An 18,272-nucleotide genomic window follows, 5' to 3' on the forward strand; every position below is an offset into this window, starting at 1 on the left:
TCATTCGATGAGTTAAAAAGGACAGAGATGGTACCCGATAATGAAATGAAGTACATGTAAAATTAATATTATCATTGTTTCAATTAACTTTGCAATTATTCTAATTTAATTAGGTTTCGGTACAAGTATATCAAAGAGTTTCTTTACTCACTATAATTGTCTGAATATTCCTACGTCATGAATATCATGGTTAGTTTAGTAAGCTAGACTATAAGGCGGAGCTTCATGCAACGTACCAATGAGACAATCATCACTAATCGCAACACGATGATTAGCAATAAAATTTGCGTCCCGGTATATATGAAAGACTTTGACCTTCCTCTTCTCCAATACGAGCTGGTTGTCCACTTTTAGAATCCATTTTTTAGTTTCTAATCTCCAGTCTAACTGAAGCCCATGCAAGAAAACTAGCAATTATGCACCTAAAACTGATTCTGAATCAATCGTCATGGAGATACTCCTAAGCCAAGAAATGGAGATATGTCATGGTTCTCTTCTCTTCGCCCAAAAACAATTTACCCCACTCTATAATGGATGTTAAATCAAATTTGATTATGATTAGCAAATTCATGTCTAAGAACTGTTTGATTGTGCCACATCCAAAGACGCCAAATGTTCATTCCACAAAAACATTCTCAATTTCTTGCAAAATTAAATCGTCTCGTGCCCAATATATATATATATATATATGAATTAGAATCAAAAATAATTAAACTCTAACAATTGTAATGTAATAATTTAAAAAAGTTACATAATTTAGAAATAATTAAATTATTTGGAAATTATTTAAACAAAGTTATACATTATAAATATAACATCGGATTGTATCGCGGTGTTCATTGAAATTAAATCAATAACTAGTTACATGTATTTTTTGGCCTGATGGTACAAAAAGTTCAAACATTTATATTTTTTTATAATTTAAATCAAACATTTTAAATTTTTTTTACTAGCTCAATTTCATCTTTTTGCTGCAATTCCATCCAATTTTCAAAATCAATTTAATTTTATCCATGTAGGTGCTAAGCCGGAATTTACAATAATATCGTTTAATAATACCTAAAAACCAAACCTTTACAAATTTAATCTTTTTTTCCTCCAGCCATACAAAAAGACTGGAAAAAACTCAAAAAGAACCTGAAAATAAAAAATAGATAATTAGAGGGACCAAATAATACAAAATGAAATATAAAGACCTACGAAAAAAAATGTAAAGTACAGGGGACTCTAGATGGGTTTGGCCTTTACAAAAACAAATCAACTGTTTATCGTAGTTGTGTGGAACCGCAAAACAAGTAGGTAAAAAAGAAAACTGATAATTGAAAATAAATAAATAAATAAAGTAGAATAAAAGTAATGCCAAAAAATAGGGACTTTTTTTTAAAAATATCTAATTTTTTGAAATTTTTGTAGACATGCCCTTTTTTTGATAGTTTATTAGTAGATTATTGATAATTTATTGATAGGTAGATAAAAAAAGATTTTTTTTGTAAAAAAAATAAAAAATAAAATATAAAGGATAATTTCCCTAAAAGTAGAAAGGTCATCATGATTCATAATATAACAATTTATTATAGAAATCGTAGCATATGATTCAAAAGATTAACAATTTATCTAGCAAATATAATCCACAATTGCATATCTGTCCAGTTAGCTAAATATAATTCCTGAATATAGTGAATTTTCCAAAAGAAAACAATTTTTTAATGGATGATTTACAAATATCACAGCTCATTTTCAAATTATAATATCGATCAGTCCATTCCAGATAATGCAATAAGCGCACTAACTCTCAAAATGCAGATGAGACCATAAATAATATAATCTCCCGAAATATTATATTTATTTTGCTTTATTTCCCTCCAAATTTAGTAGTAAAAAATACACAATGATTGAAGCAAAAAGATTAAATTCAACCCGATGCGAAATTAAATAATAAAATAAAATAAAATAAATGATTGTTGTTGCTTGTAATGCAATGCAGCTTTATTATTGTTTATTACGCAAAGATAGCTACTGGACTGATCCACCATTCTAGAGTAATTTAATCCATTATTAAGTCAAATTAATTATTCTTAATTTTACACTAAGAATATTATAAATATTGTCAAATAATAATTTATGTTTATTTTTTCTTTTCATGAGAGAATGTCTGTGGGAAGCACGTGACATTACTTTTCACGCATGCGGAAAGAGTAGTGAAAATACAATCCACCCAATTGAAAAACATGTAATCTTATAACTTTTCAAAACTTGCATCAAACCTATAAATTGTTTAGCTAAATAGAACATTCATTTTTTTTAGACTTTAAATGTAAATATAATTATGAAATACGTTGTGTTTTGTAATTTTAATGTTTGTTATTTAAAATTTAAATTACTGATTAAAAAAATGCTAAACAGAATTATGATATAGAATGCCAAAACTAAAAAACAAAAGGAATACTAAGATGAGCTTTTCCGTCCATATCAGAACTAATTAATTAATTTTTAGTTGGTGATTTAAATTATTATAAAAGAATATATTATTTATTGCAAAAATTAAAATTAAAGAAAAATTGTAAAATACACTACAATTCATATTTTTATTTGCATTTAGATACTTTTAATCATTTTAGTCAAATTCTAAGAGTAATTAATTATGAAATTCGCTAAATTTTTATTTTTTTCATTTCAGTTAAAAAAAATTATTTTTTTTATATTTTTTGTGATTGAACTTTTTTTTTTTCAAATGAATTTTTCGGCCAAAAATATTTAGGCGACAGCCGGATTTTGACATGTGACAATCAAAATTTTGTTAATTTTACTTTAAAAATTTATCACGCATACATAATTTTATTTTGAAAGAGAGTTTTTAAGTTTAATTATGCCTACATGAAAAGTTTTCAGTTAAAAAAAATAAATTCAAGCTGCCATCTGAGTATTTTTTGTTGGAAAAAACCAAAATAAAAAAGAGTTAAAGTTAATTGATAAAAAAATAAAAATTAATAATTAAAATGAAAAAAATAAAAATTCAGTGACCTTTATGATAAATTGCTTAATAATCAACCATGGCACTCCAAATTAGGGAACACTTACACGAAACCCTCTAAGTTAAAAATAAAAATATTATACTAAACCCCCTAAATTGTCATTTTTTATCAACAAAATCCCTTTTGCCTCAAAACCGCCACAATAAATCTCTCCGACCCCAAAAATGATCAAAATATCCGTAAAAAAAATACAAATGAAACCAACTCAATTTAACCAAACCTAAAGCCATCCATCTAACCAAATCAAACATAACTCGTCCAAATCAGACCTAAACCATCAATCCATCTAACTAATCAACCCATTCAACCGGAAACCTCTACCTATCGCCGCCATCGTTTTTTAGCCACCGCTACCCATCGCCGGCAAAAAAATTCGATTAAGAGGGAATAAAATTACGGTGGCTTGGATGGAGATTTAACAACTTAAGAAAGAGGGTGGTCTCAGTATTAAAGATATGAGTGTTTGGAACAAAACTGCAAATTACAAGCATATTTTGCACATTCTAAATAACCCAAATGCATTATAGATTAAGTGGATCAAAAGCAACAAGTTGAAAAGAAAAAGCATGTGGGAAGTTAAATCTAGTAATTACACTATGGATTTAGAAGGACATTCTCAGTATTAGAGAAGATGTTAAAAAGATTATTGACCACAAGCTTGTCAATGGAGTTAATGAAGACTTCTGGGTGCCCCTAGGATTCAGGGGTGTTCCTTATTGAAAAAGTTCCCTATAGTGAAAATGAATGAGTTTGACATTATGAGAAACTCTTCAGTAGCCAATTTATGGAGCAACAATTCTTAGAACCTCTCTAAAGTTAGCAATTCTGACATTAAAGAGGCTTGGAATTTCATTAGAGACAGCTGCCACATTAATAATGACGAGGAAGACAAAATATGTTGGAAAGTGATGAAAGGGGAGAAATTCTTAGTTAGTAAAACTTGGGAGTTGCTAAAAGATCATCATCCAGAGATTTCTTGACACATAATTGTTTGGAGTAAAGTTTTCATTCTTAGATACAATTTCATTTTATGGTTGACTATAAAAAATAGATTGAAGACGAAAGATAAGCTAAAATTTTGTAGGGTTGTCAATGACGATCTTTATAATGGCCTGTTTGGCCTTTGTGTTGTTTGTTGTTTTCTCATGTGTCTTGTTTTGCATGCTGAGAGTAGTTTATAAGTTTTAATTTTTATTCAAAAGCTTTTATGCTCTTTTCTATCAATAAAAATAAAAATTAAGTGGTTGCTTTAAGATCTTTATACACACCAAACACTATGGGTGATTAAATATTTGAACCAATAAATTTAATTAAAGTAATTTAGTTAATCTATTTTTATAAATTTTGATTTTTGGTTAATTTAAATATTCATTTTTTATTTTAAGTTTCTCAAATTTGATTAAGTAATATATTTTATAAATTTCAAACATTCAATTTGTTAGATTTATTTATATATACGAAATTTATTCGATTCACCTAAAAATATGAACTGAATTAATTAATTTTATTTGATTAAATTCGATTTAAATGGAATGTTCAACTCTCTTAAGTATCTATATAGCATGTAACCGACTTGTAGACATAATTACTCTTTCTCTCTCCCTTTCTAAAATAAATCATCTTCTTTTATTCTAAAAAAAATATATTTAAACTCATATGGAGGTGGTTCTGGCCTTTTGGCCAGAAAACCACCTACTCTATTTTCTCAGTTTCATCTTTATATTTTTCTCTAATAAAACTCTATATATGGATTTCAGCTTTTTTTTTATAAAAAAAACTCTATATATAAAGGACCTTTCCATTTTAGATGATTGAAGAATATTAGATTAGAGGTGGTGGTTTTTGTCACCGAAAAACCACTCCTATTTTTATCTAGCGATTTTTCTCAAAATCTATTAAGGGAATTTTTATTTTTCTTTTTTATTGTTGACGGATCTTCAACCAGTTAAAAAATTTAATTTTTTTAATAAGACTAGATCTCAAACTTAAAAAAAAGTTTTTAAATTTATTAATCTTGAATTATTTTAAGGATGTCTGTATAATGATTTTGTTTTATTAGATAATTTTTGGATTTATATTGAAGATAAGACTTGAAAAGTTTAAAACTTCAACAGCTAAGTGTTTTCAAGATCGTAGTTTTAATATTTAAATCTTATGTGGGTAATCTTTTGATGGTTAAAAAAGATTTATTCGATGACTATATTACTAATTTTCATTATTATTTTGGAATTGTTTTTTTAATTTGTTGAAAAATCGTCCATTTCTATAATTTTTATTGGAAGTTTTCGTATTTGACAAAAAAAATAAAAGACTTGTAGATAAATTTCAATAATTGATAAAAATGACTCTTTGAATTCATTGATCGTTAATTTTTCACTAATTAGAGAGTGATGTCCAAATTAATACGTAAGTATGACTGTAAATGTGAACTCATATAAATAATAGTTTTAATTTAAATAACCGACCAGCCGCGCACCACAAACAAACTTTAGAATAAGAAGAAAATACCACTTTCAATATGAAGAAAATACCACTTTCGAATAGATTTTCATAGTATACTATATATATTTATGTTTATGCTTATCCTTTTATGGTCTAGAATTAAGAAACCGTCCTTTTACTTAATTACTCATTTTTTATATTCTCTGAATTGTCCTTGTTATGCTTAAAGAATCTCAAGACCGCCACTATTTAAATAAATTCTCAAATTAATCATATATTTTAAATTTGGCCTAAAACCTCAAAAAACTTCGATTTTATAGTCCCCTTTTAATTCTACACTAACGTTAAAAACTGGTCAATTTTACTATATTTTGTATTTTTGTGTTTCAATTGTACCCTGAAATATTAAATTGACGTTTTTTTTGTTTGAAAAATATTAAAAAATATTCTCCATGTCTAGCATATATTCATTGTGTGTTGAAAATTTATTTCGATTTAGTTAAATTAATTAAAAATTTAAATTAGTTTTAATTTGATTATGGTTTTCAATTAGTTTTTAAAAATAAAAGACTTATTTGTACTTTTTTAAATGGAAATAAATTTAAATTTATCTTTAAATTTAGTTAATTAAATAATTTTATCTTTAAATTTAGTTAATTAAATAATTTTATCATTTAAATAAAAAAATTATAAAAAATTAAAAAATTAGGGTATAATTAAAACGACAAAATGCAAAATAGGATAAAATTAATTAATTTTTAATTTCAGAATAGAATTGAAAATGGATTAAAAAGTTGAATTTTTTTGAAGTACTGCCTTTAAATTATTATTAATATTCTTAGGATTTGTTTTAAAGGCTAAAACTTTTATTAATAATAATAAAAATTACAGATGAACGATTTCTCAACACATTAAGTGAACTATTCTAAAAGAGATGATGAAAACTGTAAAAAATTACAGTCATCAACTAAGTCTTTTCTAACCACCAAGCGAGTTACCCAAAAAAATTAGACTTGATTTTTATTAACATGCTCGTACAACTTCCGGAATGTTCTAGAAGAGCCTAATCTCTTAACGTTCCATACTAAGTGATTATTGATCTCGATGGTCCTGCATCGCTTGAGCTACTGTTAAAGCGACATTCACAAAAACATATTCCTCATTAATCAACTCTAAAACTTGAACCGCCTTTAGTTTATAGTTAGAAATAAAAATAAAAATTAAATTGATTCGATAATACTCGTTATCTTTCCTCTATTAACCTTTGATTTAAACATAATTAGTAGCACTAAGATGGTGCACGAGTCGTGGAATTTTGTGAACATGAGCTGAAAATTAAATTGGAAATTGTTAGAAATAAAAAAATACTTGTTGAATGTTAATTTTAAGCAAACCGTAGCAATTAATTTCTTTGATATGATTTTAGATCTTAGGTTGATATACATACTGAAAGCTGTATCGAACAATCCGAACCATTCAAAACTAAAAAAATAAGTTTGTAATCGAATTATAACTATTTTGCAAAACTATAAAGTGAATTATTGAACAATCATATATTTTATTGAATTATTGTTAAAAATTTAAACAACATTTTATTACTATTATACAATTATTAGTATTATTTATAATATTATATTAGTATGTAATATATAAGTTTTGTCAATTTTTTTTATATGTTTATAGACTATTTATGATTATGACTAAAATAACATATGCGGTTCTCATGATTTTTGTTTTGAATTATTCAATTCTTTGGAATTGAATATATGCATCATATTATATTAATAATAAATTTTTTCTACCAAATTGAATTGAATTTTAATATAATTTTAAATTTTTTATTTTGAAAATCTTCAGTTTTCAATTTAGTTTTGGAAATGCATCAATCTCTTTCTTCCCTCCAATAATGCACAATTAAATGGTCACAATTTCTGTTAAAAAAGTGATCACAATTTAACTTAACTGAAAATAAATTTAAAATCTTAAAATTTTACAGATGATATGTATTATTAAAAATTAAATACGAAGTTTGTATTATATTTTTTTTTGATAAATTTAATCATTTTTTTAAGTTGATATACTTTTTGAATTACAATATTTGATGTGTTTAATCATTTTTTGTAATTTGATATATTTTTGAATTATAATATTTGATGTTTTTAATCATTTATAATATTTGATATGTTTAATAATTTCCATATACCACTAATAATACATATGTGTGATTCACTAACCCTTTAAGTAATTACTTGCTAAGTATTTTGTTACCATAAAAATCTAAAGCCATTGAGGAATTGCCACATATAGTTTAGATGTAGTTTGGAAGAGAACAAAGTTGCTGTCAAACTCAGTCTCCAAGTAACAACAAAAGGAGAACATAAATATTCCTTCGCCATCTAAATCTTGAATTCTTCTTCCTTCTCAACTTCTCTTGTTAATAATTTATTTTTAATAATATCAATTTTTTGTACCATAGATATGATTAATGGTTAGTGCTATTGGATGATATAGTTCAAGCAAACTGAGTTAGAATAAATTTATTTTTTATTAACTTGCAAAAGATAAAATTAATTTTATTTTAAAAATTATCCAATCAAAAGATATATCCATCCGACCCGCAAAAATAGATCAGATAATTTAAATATCCCGAAATAGCCAAACTTTCATTTTAGTTTAACTAATTAAATTAAAATATCAACTTTACTTTTTATTAATTTCAACTATTTATATTATTTTATCCTAATCATCACTAATTATCACTTAATTCAACAAAAAAATTATTCATAAAAAATAATTCAATGAAAAATTAAGAATACATTTATCTAAAAGTTTATTTGTGATCTCAAAAAAAATTGATATTTTCAATATATATTTTAAAAATATTTTTAATATTTAGATAATTAAATTAAAATATAATGAAAAGTTAACTAAAATAACAAATTTTACTTTTATTTTTAATTTTCGTGCAAATCAAACTTGATCTATTTTTATGGGATAAAAGGATATTTTTTAATCAGAAGATAAATTATATTGAGTTTCGAAATACATTGTAAAGAAACTGACACAAAATAATCAAAAATTAAATTAAACAGAACAATAGATCTAATTTTATATAAAAAGAAGCAAAATAAAGATCTTAGAATGAAATTTAACAATGTAGTAATTTGATAAACCCAAATGTTAAAATTTTTCGAACACTATTTAATTTTTTAGTACTTTCATATTTAATGTGTTCCATTTAAATATAATTTAATGGTATGATAACAATTTTGATTCACCAGGAAATTTAAAGTGGAAATTAAAACAAACACTAAAAGAACATGTATTTTTAGTTAAAATCGTAGAAGAATTTATGTAAATATTATTGAAGAAAATATTGAAGAAAAATTAAAAAATCTTGAAGAAAATAATTTTCTAAAACAACAAGGGAATTTTGTCAATGTAAGAAACCTATGTAAACCAAAAATTTATATAACTCTAATTAATTTGCAAGATGGGTAATTTCTCTTTACTTTTAATTTAACAATTAGCAATACAATTTATAAGCCAATAAAAAAAGTGTAAAAATGAAAAAGGGAAAGGGGAAAAAGATGTTAGAATCTAGGGATTGGAGGAGAAAAAAGAGAAAGCTAGTAACTATACTACAGAAATGGCAGCAGCAGGCAATAGTAAGTCTAGCCAACTTCTAAATAACAACAGGGCCTAGAATGTCAAATTAAAGAAAGTAAAGGGCTAAGTATGCAAATAGAGGAAAGTATAAGTTATATTATTAAAAAAACAGGTAAGTTTGTCGGTATGCGTGCAAAATGAATTGAAACTGCTTCTGTGTTTAAATTTAGTTTATATATATATTATTAATTTTAAGACACACACTCTCTTTTCTCACTGTTTCAAGCTCAGACTTAGATCACTACTCACTGTCATCTTTTATTTTTTTAAAACTATTTATTAAAATCTCTCTCTGTTTTTGTTGTTTCCATTAGTGATGGTTAGGGTTACAGTGTCTCTCCATAATTTTTCTCTTCCTTTTGGGTTCTCTATAGCTTTGTTTTCTCTCTAATGTCACACCCAATTTGCTCTCTTTCTGTTCACAACAGAGAGCTGAGCTGAGCTGAGTTGAACTGAGTCGAGTAGCTCTTCTGGGTCTAGCTTGAATTTCAAGATCAAGCTGGGTTTTTTGTTCTGGTTTCAAAGTCTGGATTTTTTTGAACCTGGTTTTGTTTTTGATTTGATTTTCCTGCATTTGGGTTTTTGTTAGATTGGTGAAAGAAATAAAGGGCAGTGATTAGTTAAGCAAATTTGCATACAGATTGGAGTTTACCTTGTTGTTCTTCTACTGGAATTACTAACCTTTTTTTTTCTTTTTTTCAGAAGTTTGAAGATTCTTTGTTAAGCTTGAAACAAACCCATCTCTTTCTTTAACATAGACATCTCATAAAAGAAAAGAAAGCAACGGACTTTATTTAGATAAGACACTCAAAAATCTTAAACTTGAAGCCCCCTAAAACAGAAAAAGCAAGAAATCCCAAATTAAAACACTTCCCTTTCTCTTTTTGTTTTGTCAAGTTTGGTGTGTTTTGGTTGGTTCTTTTTGATTTGTGTTGGTTTAGAAGAAATGGCCATGGCTATGGTGCAGCATAGAGAGAGTAGTAGTGGGAGTATAAACAAACATCTTGCTGATGGTAAGTATGTGCGTTACACAGCTGAGCAAGTTGAGGCTCTTGAAAGAGTCTATCTTGAGTGCCCTAAACCTAGTTCTTTGAGAAGACAGCAGTTGATTAGAGAGTGCCCTATTTTGTCTAATATCGAGCCTAAACAGATCAAAGTCTGGTTCCAAAATCGCAGGTTAAGATTCAGTTTTTGTAATTTTAAACATTTGTTTATCGTTTGGTTTTCTTTTTTAGGCAATGATTTTGCTGAATTTTCGTGTTATCGTGTTATAAAGCTTTAATCTTGGTAGATATCAGTTTCATTTCTAAGTATGTTAATTTAAAATCAGCGAGACTCAGTTTTTTATTTGGCTAATTTTAGAATTTTAGACAAGAAATATGGAAGATTGGTAATTTTGCAAGTTTAGCAAGCTTGTCTTGTTAAATTTGTATGTCACCTTATGTGGTAGTGAAAATAAGTCAGATTTATGATGTGAATTTCATTCATGTATATTGTTATTGCATCTAAGATCACTTAGATTATGAGTTCTGATCTTTAGATTGGGATTTAAGAACAATTTCTAGGAGTCTGGCAAAAAGATGGAAGTGGAAATCATTTTGTTTTGGGGATGAATTTGGTGTCTATGGAAGCTGAGAGTCAATTGTGTTTGGCTACGCAGGTGTCGAGAGAAGCAAAGAAAAGAATCTTCGAGACTCCAGACTGTGAATAGGAAGTTGTCAGCAATGAATAAGCTGTTGATGGAGGAGAATGATCGTCTGCAGAAACAAGTATCACAGTTGGTATGTGAAAACGGGTACATGCGGCAACAACTTCATACGGTAAGTGGATTTTTTTGTAATTACTGTCTCCACTTGTTTATGCTGGCAACTTTCTTTTTCAATAAAAAAGCATTTCCAACAGAAATTGCTTATTTCTTAAACTTAATTAATGGAAAATAATATTATAAAGAATGGTTCTTGCAATGAATTTTATTTTATATTTTCTGCAATTCTATTTTTCAATCTTTCAACATAAGTCTAAAATTGCTAATGTGCAGCCATCAGCAGCAACTGATGCAAGCTGTGACTCTGTAGTTACCACTCCTCAGCATTCACTGAGAGATGCCAATAACCCTGCTGGGTAATCTCACCAACCTGTGCCTGTGATGCTTTCCGTGTATCTACTGTCTACATGTTCTTGTAATTAACATAGTTTTCTGGATTTTTTGGCAGACTCCTATCTATTGCAGAGGAGACCTTGGCAGAGTTCCTTTCAAAGGCTACAGGAACTGCTGTCGATTGGGTCCAGATGCCCGGGATGAAGGTTTTATTTCTACTTTTTTCTGTGTCTTATTACCCTTTTTTATCGAGAACTTGTTGATCCCTGTATAAAGATCTTATTTTAAAGAATTAATTTTTGGCAGCCTGGTCCGGAATCAGTTGGGATCTTTGCCATTTCCCAAAGCTGCACTGGAGTGGCAGCTCGAGCTTGTGGTCTTGTAAGCTTAGAACCTACAAAGGTCTGTGCTTCTATGTATTTAACAAGAAGATACTTTAAACCACTTTGTGAAAGCAGCTACATGTGGTGATATGATTTTTCTGTTTTCATTAAAAAAAATGACAGATTACAGAGATCCTTAAAGATCGTCTATCTTGGTTCCGGGATTGTCGGAGCCTTGAAGTTTTCACCATGTTTCCTGCTGGGAATGGTGGAACTATCGAACTAGTATACAGTCAGGTAAACAAGCATGATCAACATCTTCCCTTCTGCTGCTGTTCTTTATGCCTGTTCACTGTCCTTTTAAAGCGTTAAAGCATGATCAAAATCTTGCCTTCTCCTGCCGTCTTTTATGCTTGTTCACTGTCCTTTTAAAGCGTTAAAGTCAAACATTGCTGCAGATATATGCTCCAACTACTCTGGCTCCTGCGCGTGATTTCTGGACTCTGAGATACACAACCAGCTTAGAAAATGGCAGTCTAGTGGTACGCATGTTTTCTATATTATGGTCTAAAGATAGACAGTTAGTTAACTTCAGGTTGAGACATTGGCTAGGTATTAGTACTTTGAAAGTGAAAAAAGCAATAAAGTATATTATTTATATTTCTGCATTGTCTATACACTAAGGTCTGTGAGAGATCTCTTTCTGGTTCTGGCGCGGGTCCAAATGCAGCAGCCGCTGCTCAATTTGTGAGAGCAGAAATGCTTCCAAGTGGTTATTTGATACGGCCATGTGATGGCGGAGGGTCAATTATACATATAGTGGATCACCTAAATCTTGAGGTACAAATCTTTGTCAAGCATGTTGAACGAAATGTCCTTGTATAAGCTAATTCCATTGACATCTTTCCCAGGCATGGAGTGTTCCTGAAGTGCTGCGGCCACTTTATGAATCATCTAAAGTAATTGCCCAGAAAATGACAATTGCGGTGAGTTAATTTAGCTGGTTTGACGTTTATGAGACCTATTTAATTATCTGTTTTCTCTTAAAAGATATAAAAAGTTAAATTACTCTTGAAATTCTAGAATATAGTCCAATTTTTGTTTGCAAATGCTTGATCGTGCTTTTTGATATTGTTTTAATTTTTTTTTTAAAAGATATTATAGAGATAAATAATCCTTTTAGTTTGAAAAAATAAATCTAGTGCAATTGAGTTTTACTACAGCTTTAAGCCTTTGGCAGTTTTAAACTTAAAGTTGGGCAAGGGATTAGGGAAGTTAGATGAGTTGGGACAAGTTTCAAGAACATTCTCTGTTCCACAAATCTTATAGCGAGAAACTAACATGCTTGTTTATTTGAAGGCCCTGCGGTATATCAGGCAAATAGCTCAGGAGACTAGTGGTGAGGTGGTTTATGGTTTGGGCAGGCAACCGGCTGTTTTGAGAACCTTTAGCCAGAGATTAAACAGGTAGCTTCATGACGTTTCTTTTTCTTGTTATCACCAATTTTCGTCGTGCACCTATCACTTACTCACACAATGTTTTGTTATCAATTTCTGTAGAGGCTTTAATGATGCTATCAATGGCTTTAATGATGATGGCTGGTCACTGATGAGTTGTGATGGAGCTGAAGATGTAATAGTCACTATTAATTCGACCAAGAACCTGAGCAGCACTTCCAATGCTGCAAATTCTCTGGCATATCTTGGAGGAATATTGTGTGCAAAAGCTTCAATGCTACTTCAAGTAAGTTTTGAAATTGCCCTCACAATTCATTTTTGGCATGTAGTTTTGCTAGTTATGGCTATTGACCAAGTGCCATTGCATTATAGCAAGACCTGAGTAAAAAATGTTTGAATACACTTTTAAGATTAAGTATGGTCAGTTTTTGTTCTTGGCAAATGATATTTTACTTTTGAAACTATTCTTGGTCTGTTGACTGGGAAAACTTGGAATTGGAAATGATGCTTTCTTGAGAAACTTGAAGTAGGTTTCGCGCACATCTTTTTGTACCCCTTGTAAATCAAGTTATACTGTTTTGAAACTATCTTGTTTTAGTCTTCTCGATCACAATTCTGCTGTCTTTACTCTACAGCACTCTTATGGATGAAGGTGAACTTTTGTTTACTGTTCACTTCAATGCCTTGGAGTTTGTGGTAGTTGTATATGCTTTAATGAATAAGTTGCTCCCCTTCGTGATCTGATCTAATGAAATGTCTGCATTCCCTTTTTCATAATAGAACGTCCCTCCTGCAGTCCTTGTTCGATTTCTAAGAGAACATCGCTCTGAGTGGGCTGATTTCAACGTTGATGCATATTCTGCTGCATCGTTAAAGGCTTGCTCATATGCATTTCCTGGGATGAGACCTACGAGGTTTACTGGGAGCCAAATTATCATGCCTCTTGGCCACACAATTGAACATGAAGAAGTATGTTGGCATGTTCTGTAATTTTTAACTATAATTCATGCAAACATTTTAATATACCTAGTGAACTAACATGCCTTTATTTCTTACATCTAGTTGCTCGAAGTTATTCGACTGGAAGGCCATTCTCTCGCGCAAGAAGATGCTTTTGTTTCAAGGGACATTCATCTTTTACAGGTACTAGCTGGGCTCAAATTGTTCATGTATCATTCCTTTAATATGTCCAAGACATAGTTAAGATCATTTCTTAGCTTACTGTTTAATTGATCATTGGGATTGCAGTATTGTTTTGGTTGACATGCGTAGATTTTATCTGTGTACTCATGCTTAACGGACTTCCATTTATTTATGGACAGATTTGCAGTGGAATTGATGAGAATGCTGTTGGTGCCTGTGCTGAACTTGTTTTTGCACCAATTGATGAAATGTTTCCTGATGATGCTCCACTGCTACCTTCTGGTTTCCGAGTCATTCCATTGGATTCAAAAATAGTTAAGTCCACCCAGGTTTCTTCCATTTTTTTTCTCTTCTGTTTCCTAATCGAGTGGTGCCATTATACAGAAGGACACACAAGATGCGCTGAATTCGTCTCGCACTTTGGATCTCACATCTAGTCTTGAAGTGGGCCCTGCAACAAATAATTCAGCTGGAGATGGGTCATCATCTCATAGTTCTCGATCAGTCTTGACAATCGCCTTTCAATTTCCTTTTGAGAGCAATTTACAGGATAATGTTGCCACCATGGCTCGTCAATATGTCCGTAGTGTCATTTCTTCTGTCCAGAGAGTTGCCATGGCTATATCTCCATCAGGAGTTGGCCCGGCTCTGGGACCTAAGTTATCACCTGGCTCTCCCGAAGCTCTTACATTAGCTCATTGGATCTACCAAAGTTACAGGCAAGTTCTGATCCAGTCTTTATCTCACATTCTTTAGCAAACTATATTACTGTTTAGTACTTAACCAAGTTTTTATCTTATCAAATCAGACTAGTATACTGCTTATTTGTTGAACCATTAAGATCTATATCTTCATCAGTTTGAATCGACATCATTTTTCTGATTTTTCATTATTTTCTCTCAGTTACCATTTAGGGGCAGAATTGCTTAGGTCTGATTCTCTGGCTGAAGATTCGATATTGAAACAGCTATGGCATCATCAAGATGCCATTTTATGTTGTTCATTGAAGGTAAAGTTGCACTCCATTGAGAAAAAAAAACCTATGATAAATTTAGTGTTGCCGAAAATTAGTGGTTTTACACAATCAATGAAATTTTACGCGTCTTGATTATTTTCCGTGTTTTTGGTGGTTTTGTAGTCTCTTCCGGTTTTCATCTTTGCCAACCAGGCAGGGCTTGACATGCTTGAGACAACTCTAGTGGCTCTACAGGACATTACATTGGATAAAATATTCGATGAATCTGGACGCAAGGCGCTTTGTGCAGACTTCGCCAAGCTAATGCAACAGGTAAATTTAGATGCATATCATTTTATTTTTTTTCCTGCAAAATACTCCGTTTTATTAGGTTTGCTCAATTCATCTGGTAATAATAGCAAGATATGAACTTATGACCGCACATAGCGGTATTTGCTGAAAGAAACCTGCCGAATTCTATATTTTGGTGTTATGTTTCTACTTTTGTAAATGTTATTGCAACTCCTGAACGTTACAACTTATTATTGTAAAAGTAATCGTTTCACCTTTTTCCATTTCAATGTTTCCCATCTCCGTTTCCGGGCAACATAGGCAGTGACCCAATTATGGCTTACGTTAGAACCTCTGCGTTAAGTATTAAAACAAGTTTTTTTACCTGCAATGCTCATCGGTTAAGCATTCTTTTGTTTTAGGGATTCGCTTACTTACCGGGAGGAATCTGCATGTCAACAATGGGACGACACGTTTCTTACGATCAATCTGTTGCATGGAAAGTGCTTGCTGCAGACGAGACCACTGTTCACTGTCTAGCTTTCTCCTTTATAAACTGGTCTTTTGTTTGATCATCATCATAATTCATTCATCTGATCCCTGCTCAAGTTGAATATGCAAACAAGAAAGTGAAGAGTTTTGACAGAGAAGAATGAAAAAAAAAAGTTTTGTAATATTTAAACACCAGCCTCAGGTTTGCATTATATTAATTTAATTAATTTTTACTTAGCTTTTTCCCCATCTTTTGTACATATATATGGTGTGAAACTTTCTTGCCCTTTTCAGCTATTATTGGGACTTGAAACAGTGACCGAGTTAAAGATAGATTCTGAGTTTCTTTCTTTATTTTACCATTGAATCTTTATTACCAGTTGCTGACAAACAATTAGTCACGAGCTCCATTTTCAACCTTTTACTCTCATTTTTATGCATTGAAGCAGTGTTTTATGATGTGTATTGGACCGGCCGGTTTAACTAGTTTGACCAGAAATCGAAGGTCAGTCCTATTGATTCTTTTTTAAAACTGAAAATATGGTTCAACCTATTTGACTTGAGAAAGATCGTAAAAAGTTAAAAGTTATGGACTTTTGTTAAATTGTTAAATTTTGTATTTTTTTATATTAGTTCTTGTATTGGTTTTTTTAATTCATTTATTAAGTAGAGTTTTATGGTTGTATTTAATTTTGAATATGTAGAGTCGTTTTAGAATATGTATATGTCGAATTTTATACTATTTAATTGGTAGTTGAACCGGTTGAACTATTAATTGGTGGCTATATTAGTTCGGTTTTTAAACACTATTTGGAAGGTCTAATGGACAGTGAGTTTCGTAACGAACAATTTATTCCGTTATATTTATTACTCTCTTTGTTTCATTTTAGAAGTTTTATATTCTATCTTGGAATGTTCTATTTTAGAAGTTCAATTTCTATTTTTAGAATATTTTCACACTGAATTTCTTTTTTTACCCTATATTTAGTAATCTAAAATAATTTTAGGGAAAATACCATTATTGTTGATAGGGGCAAAATATGAAAAATATATATAAAAAAGTAGATAATAAATATTTTTTAAATTTTTGTATAAAGCAAATGGAATTTTTAAAATGGAACGGATGAAATATAATGGTAATAAACTCTTGTTTAAATAGATAATAGATGCTCTTGTCTATATAATTTTTTCATAAAATGTGAATAATAATTGGACTAATTTTATGATTTTGTATGTTTTGTCTTTTTATTGCAAAACCCATTAATTATACTTGGTCATTGTATAGGAAGTACTAGCATGGATGTTTGCTTGGCATCAAGATTTGTATTTATTAAGTCTTTAAATTTGGGTTTTGCTACACATTACAAAATGATCAATTATTTCTGTACCCACAGCAACTTATTTCTTACTTCATACTCTAGTCCTTGAATCTTGTGGGATTGTCTCAAGGATTCTTGCAAACTTTGTTTTTGTTTTGTATCTTTGCATTTACAATATGTTTTTGACTTTTGTTTTATAAATAGTCATTTTCAAAAGATTTTGTAACATATTGAAATTGATTCTGACAACATTGTTGTATTCAATAAATATTGGTCTGTGGTTTTTGTTTTCTTGTAATAAGGATATTACTGTCTCTAGGTCTTTATTCACTGCAGTATATTCAACTCTTCACTACTTGTACTATTGCATTTTGCCATTTGGCAAAATGCCATTATCATTATGGATGAGCATTAGATATTAGGGATGTAAATGAGCCGTGCTCAGGTCGAGTTAGCAAGTTCGAATGTGAAATGTAAATAAGCCGTGCTCAGTTTCGAACTCAAAATTCGGGTGTGTTACACAACCTCAAACATGAGCTCAAACAGGTTTCAATGTTTGAAATTGAGTTGGAATGGTATCAGAACTTTCGGCTTGAATTTGATGAATAATAAAATCATTATAAGAAAATTATCAGTTTTGATGCATTTTAAATTATTTCATTCTAAAGTATGAAATTTAAACGGTTAAGATGTTATATACATAGATTTAAATATATAAAAAGACCATAATAAAAAGCCGATCATTATTTGTTATATGTAAGATGCTTGTTTAGGTTTGGCGTCTCACAAACCTCTCTAATTGATATCCGAGTAGCTCAACTTATTTATACTCTTAATGAATACAGTTTGATAGGTTTGGTAAAATTTAAAATTAATAGAAATAGAATAAAAATTAAATTATCTTTAATAGGAATTTTTACATACACATGATATAAAAAATTACAAAATTTTTAATCCTAAAACTTAATGTAATTCAGCGACTCACTTTAACAAAATATTTAGAACTCTATTCTAAGTAACGAAAGAATGAAAAAAATTGACAGACTGTTAA

General features: G+C 29.7%; 1 protein-coding gene across 1 annotated transcript; it reads left to right on the plus strand.

Annotated features, from left to right (window-relative positions):
• Positions 1 to 9,335: 9,335 nt before the first annotated feature.
• LOC126687689 (homeobox-leucine zipper protein REVOLUTA) lies at positions 9,336 to 16,256 on the plus strand. The gene is made up of 18 exons (XM_050382247.2): positions 9,336 to 10,319; positions 10,804 to 10,963; positions 11,182 to 11,264; positions 11,357 to 11,447; positions 11,548 to 11,643; positions 11,748 to 11,861; positions 12,023 to 12,106; positions 12,249 to 12,404; positions 12,476 to 12,550; positions 12,924 to 13,030; positions 13,124 to 13,307; positions 13,802 to 13,990; positions 14,084 to 14,164; positions 14,344 to 14,478; positions 14,549 to 14,883; positions 15,068 to 15,173; positions 15,303 to 15,452; positions 15,833 to 16,256. Exons 1-18 carry the CDS (start codon positions 10,090 to 10,092, stop codon positions 15,980 to 15,982), a joined length of 2,526 nt encoding a protein of 841 aa, XP_050238204.1. The 5' UTR covers positions 9,336 to 10,089; the 3' UTR covers positions 15,983 to 16,256.
• Positions 16,257 to 18,272: the final 2,016 nt, after the last annotated feature.

The sequence above is a fragment of the Mercurialis annua genome, linkage group LG1-X (assembly GCF_937616625.2).
Source record: "Mercurialis annua linkage group LG1-X, ddMerAnnu1.2, whole genome shotgun sequence".
In the NCBI taxonomy this organism is placed as follows: Eukaryota; Viridiplantae; Streptophyta; class Magnoliopsida; order Malpighiales; family Euphorbiaceae; genus Mercurialis; species Mercurialis annua.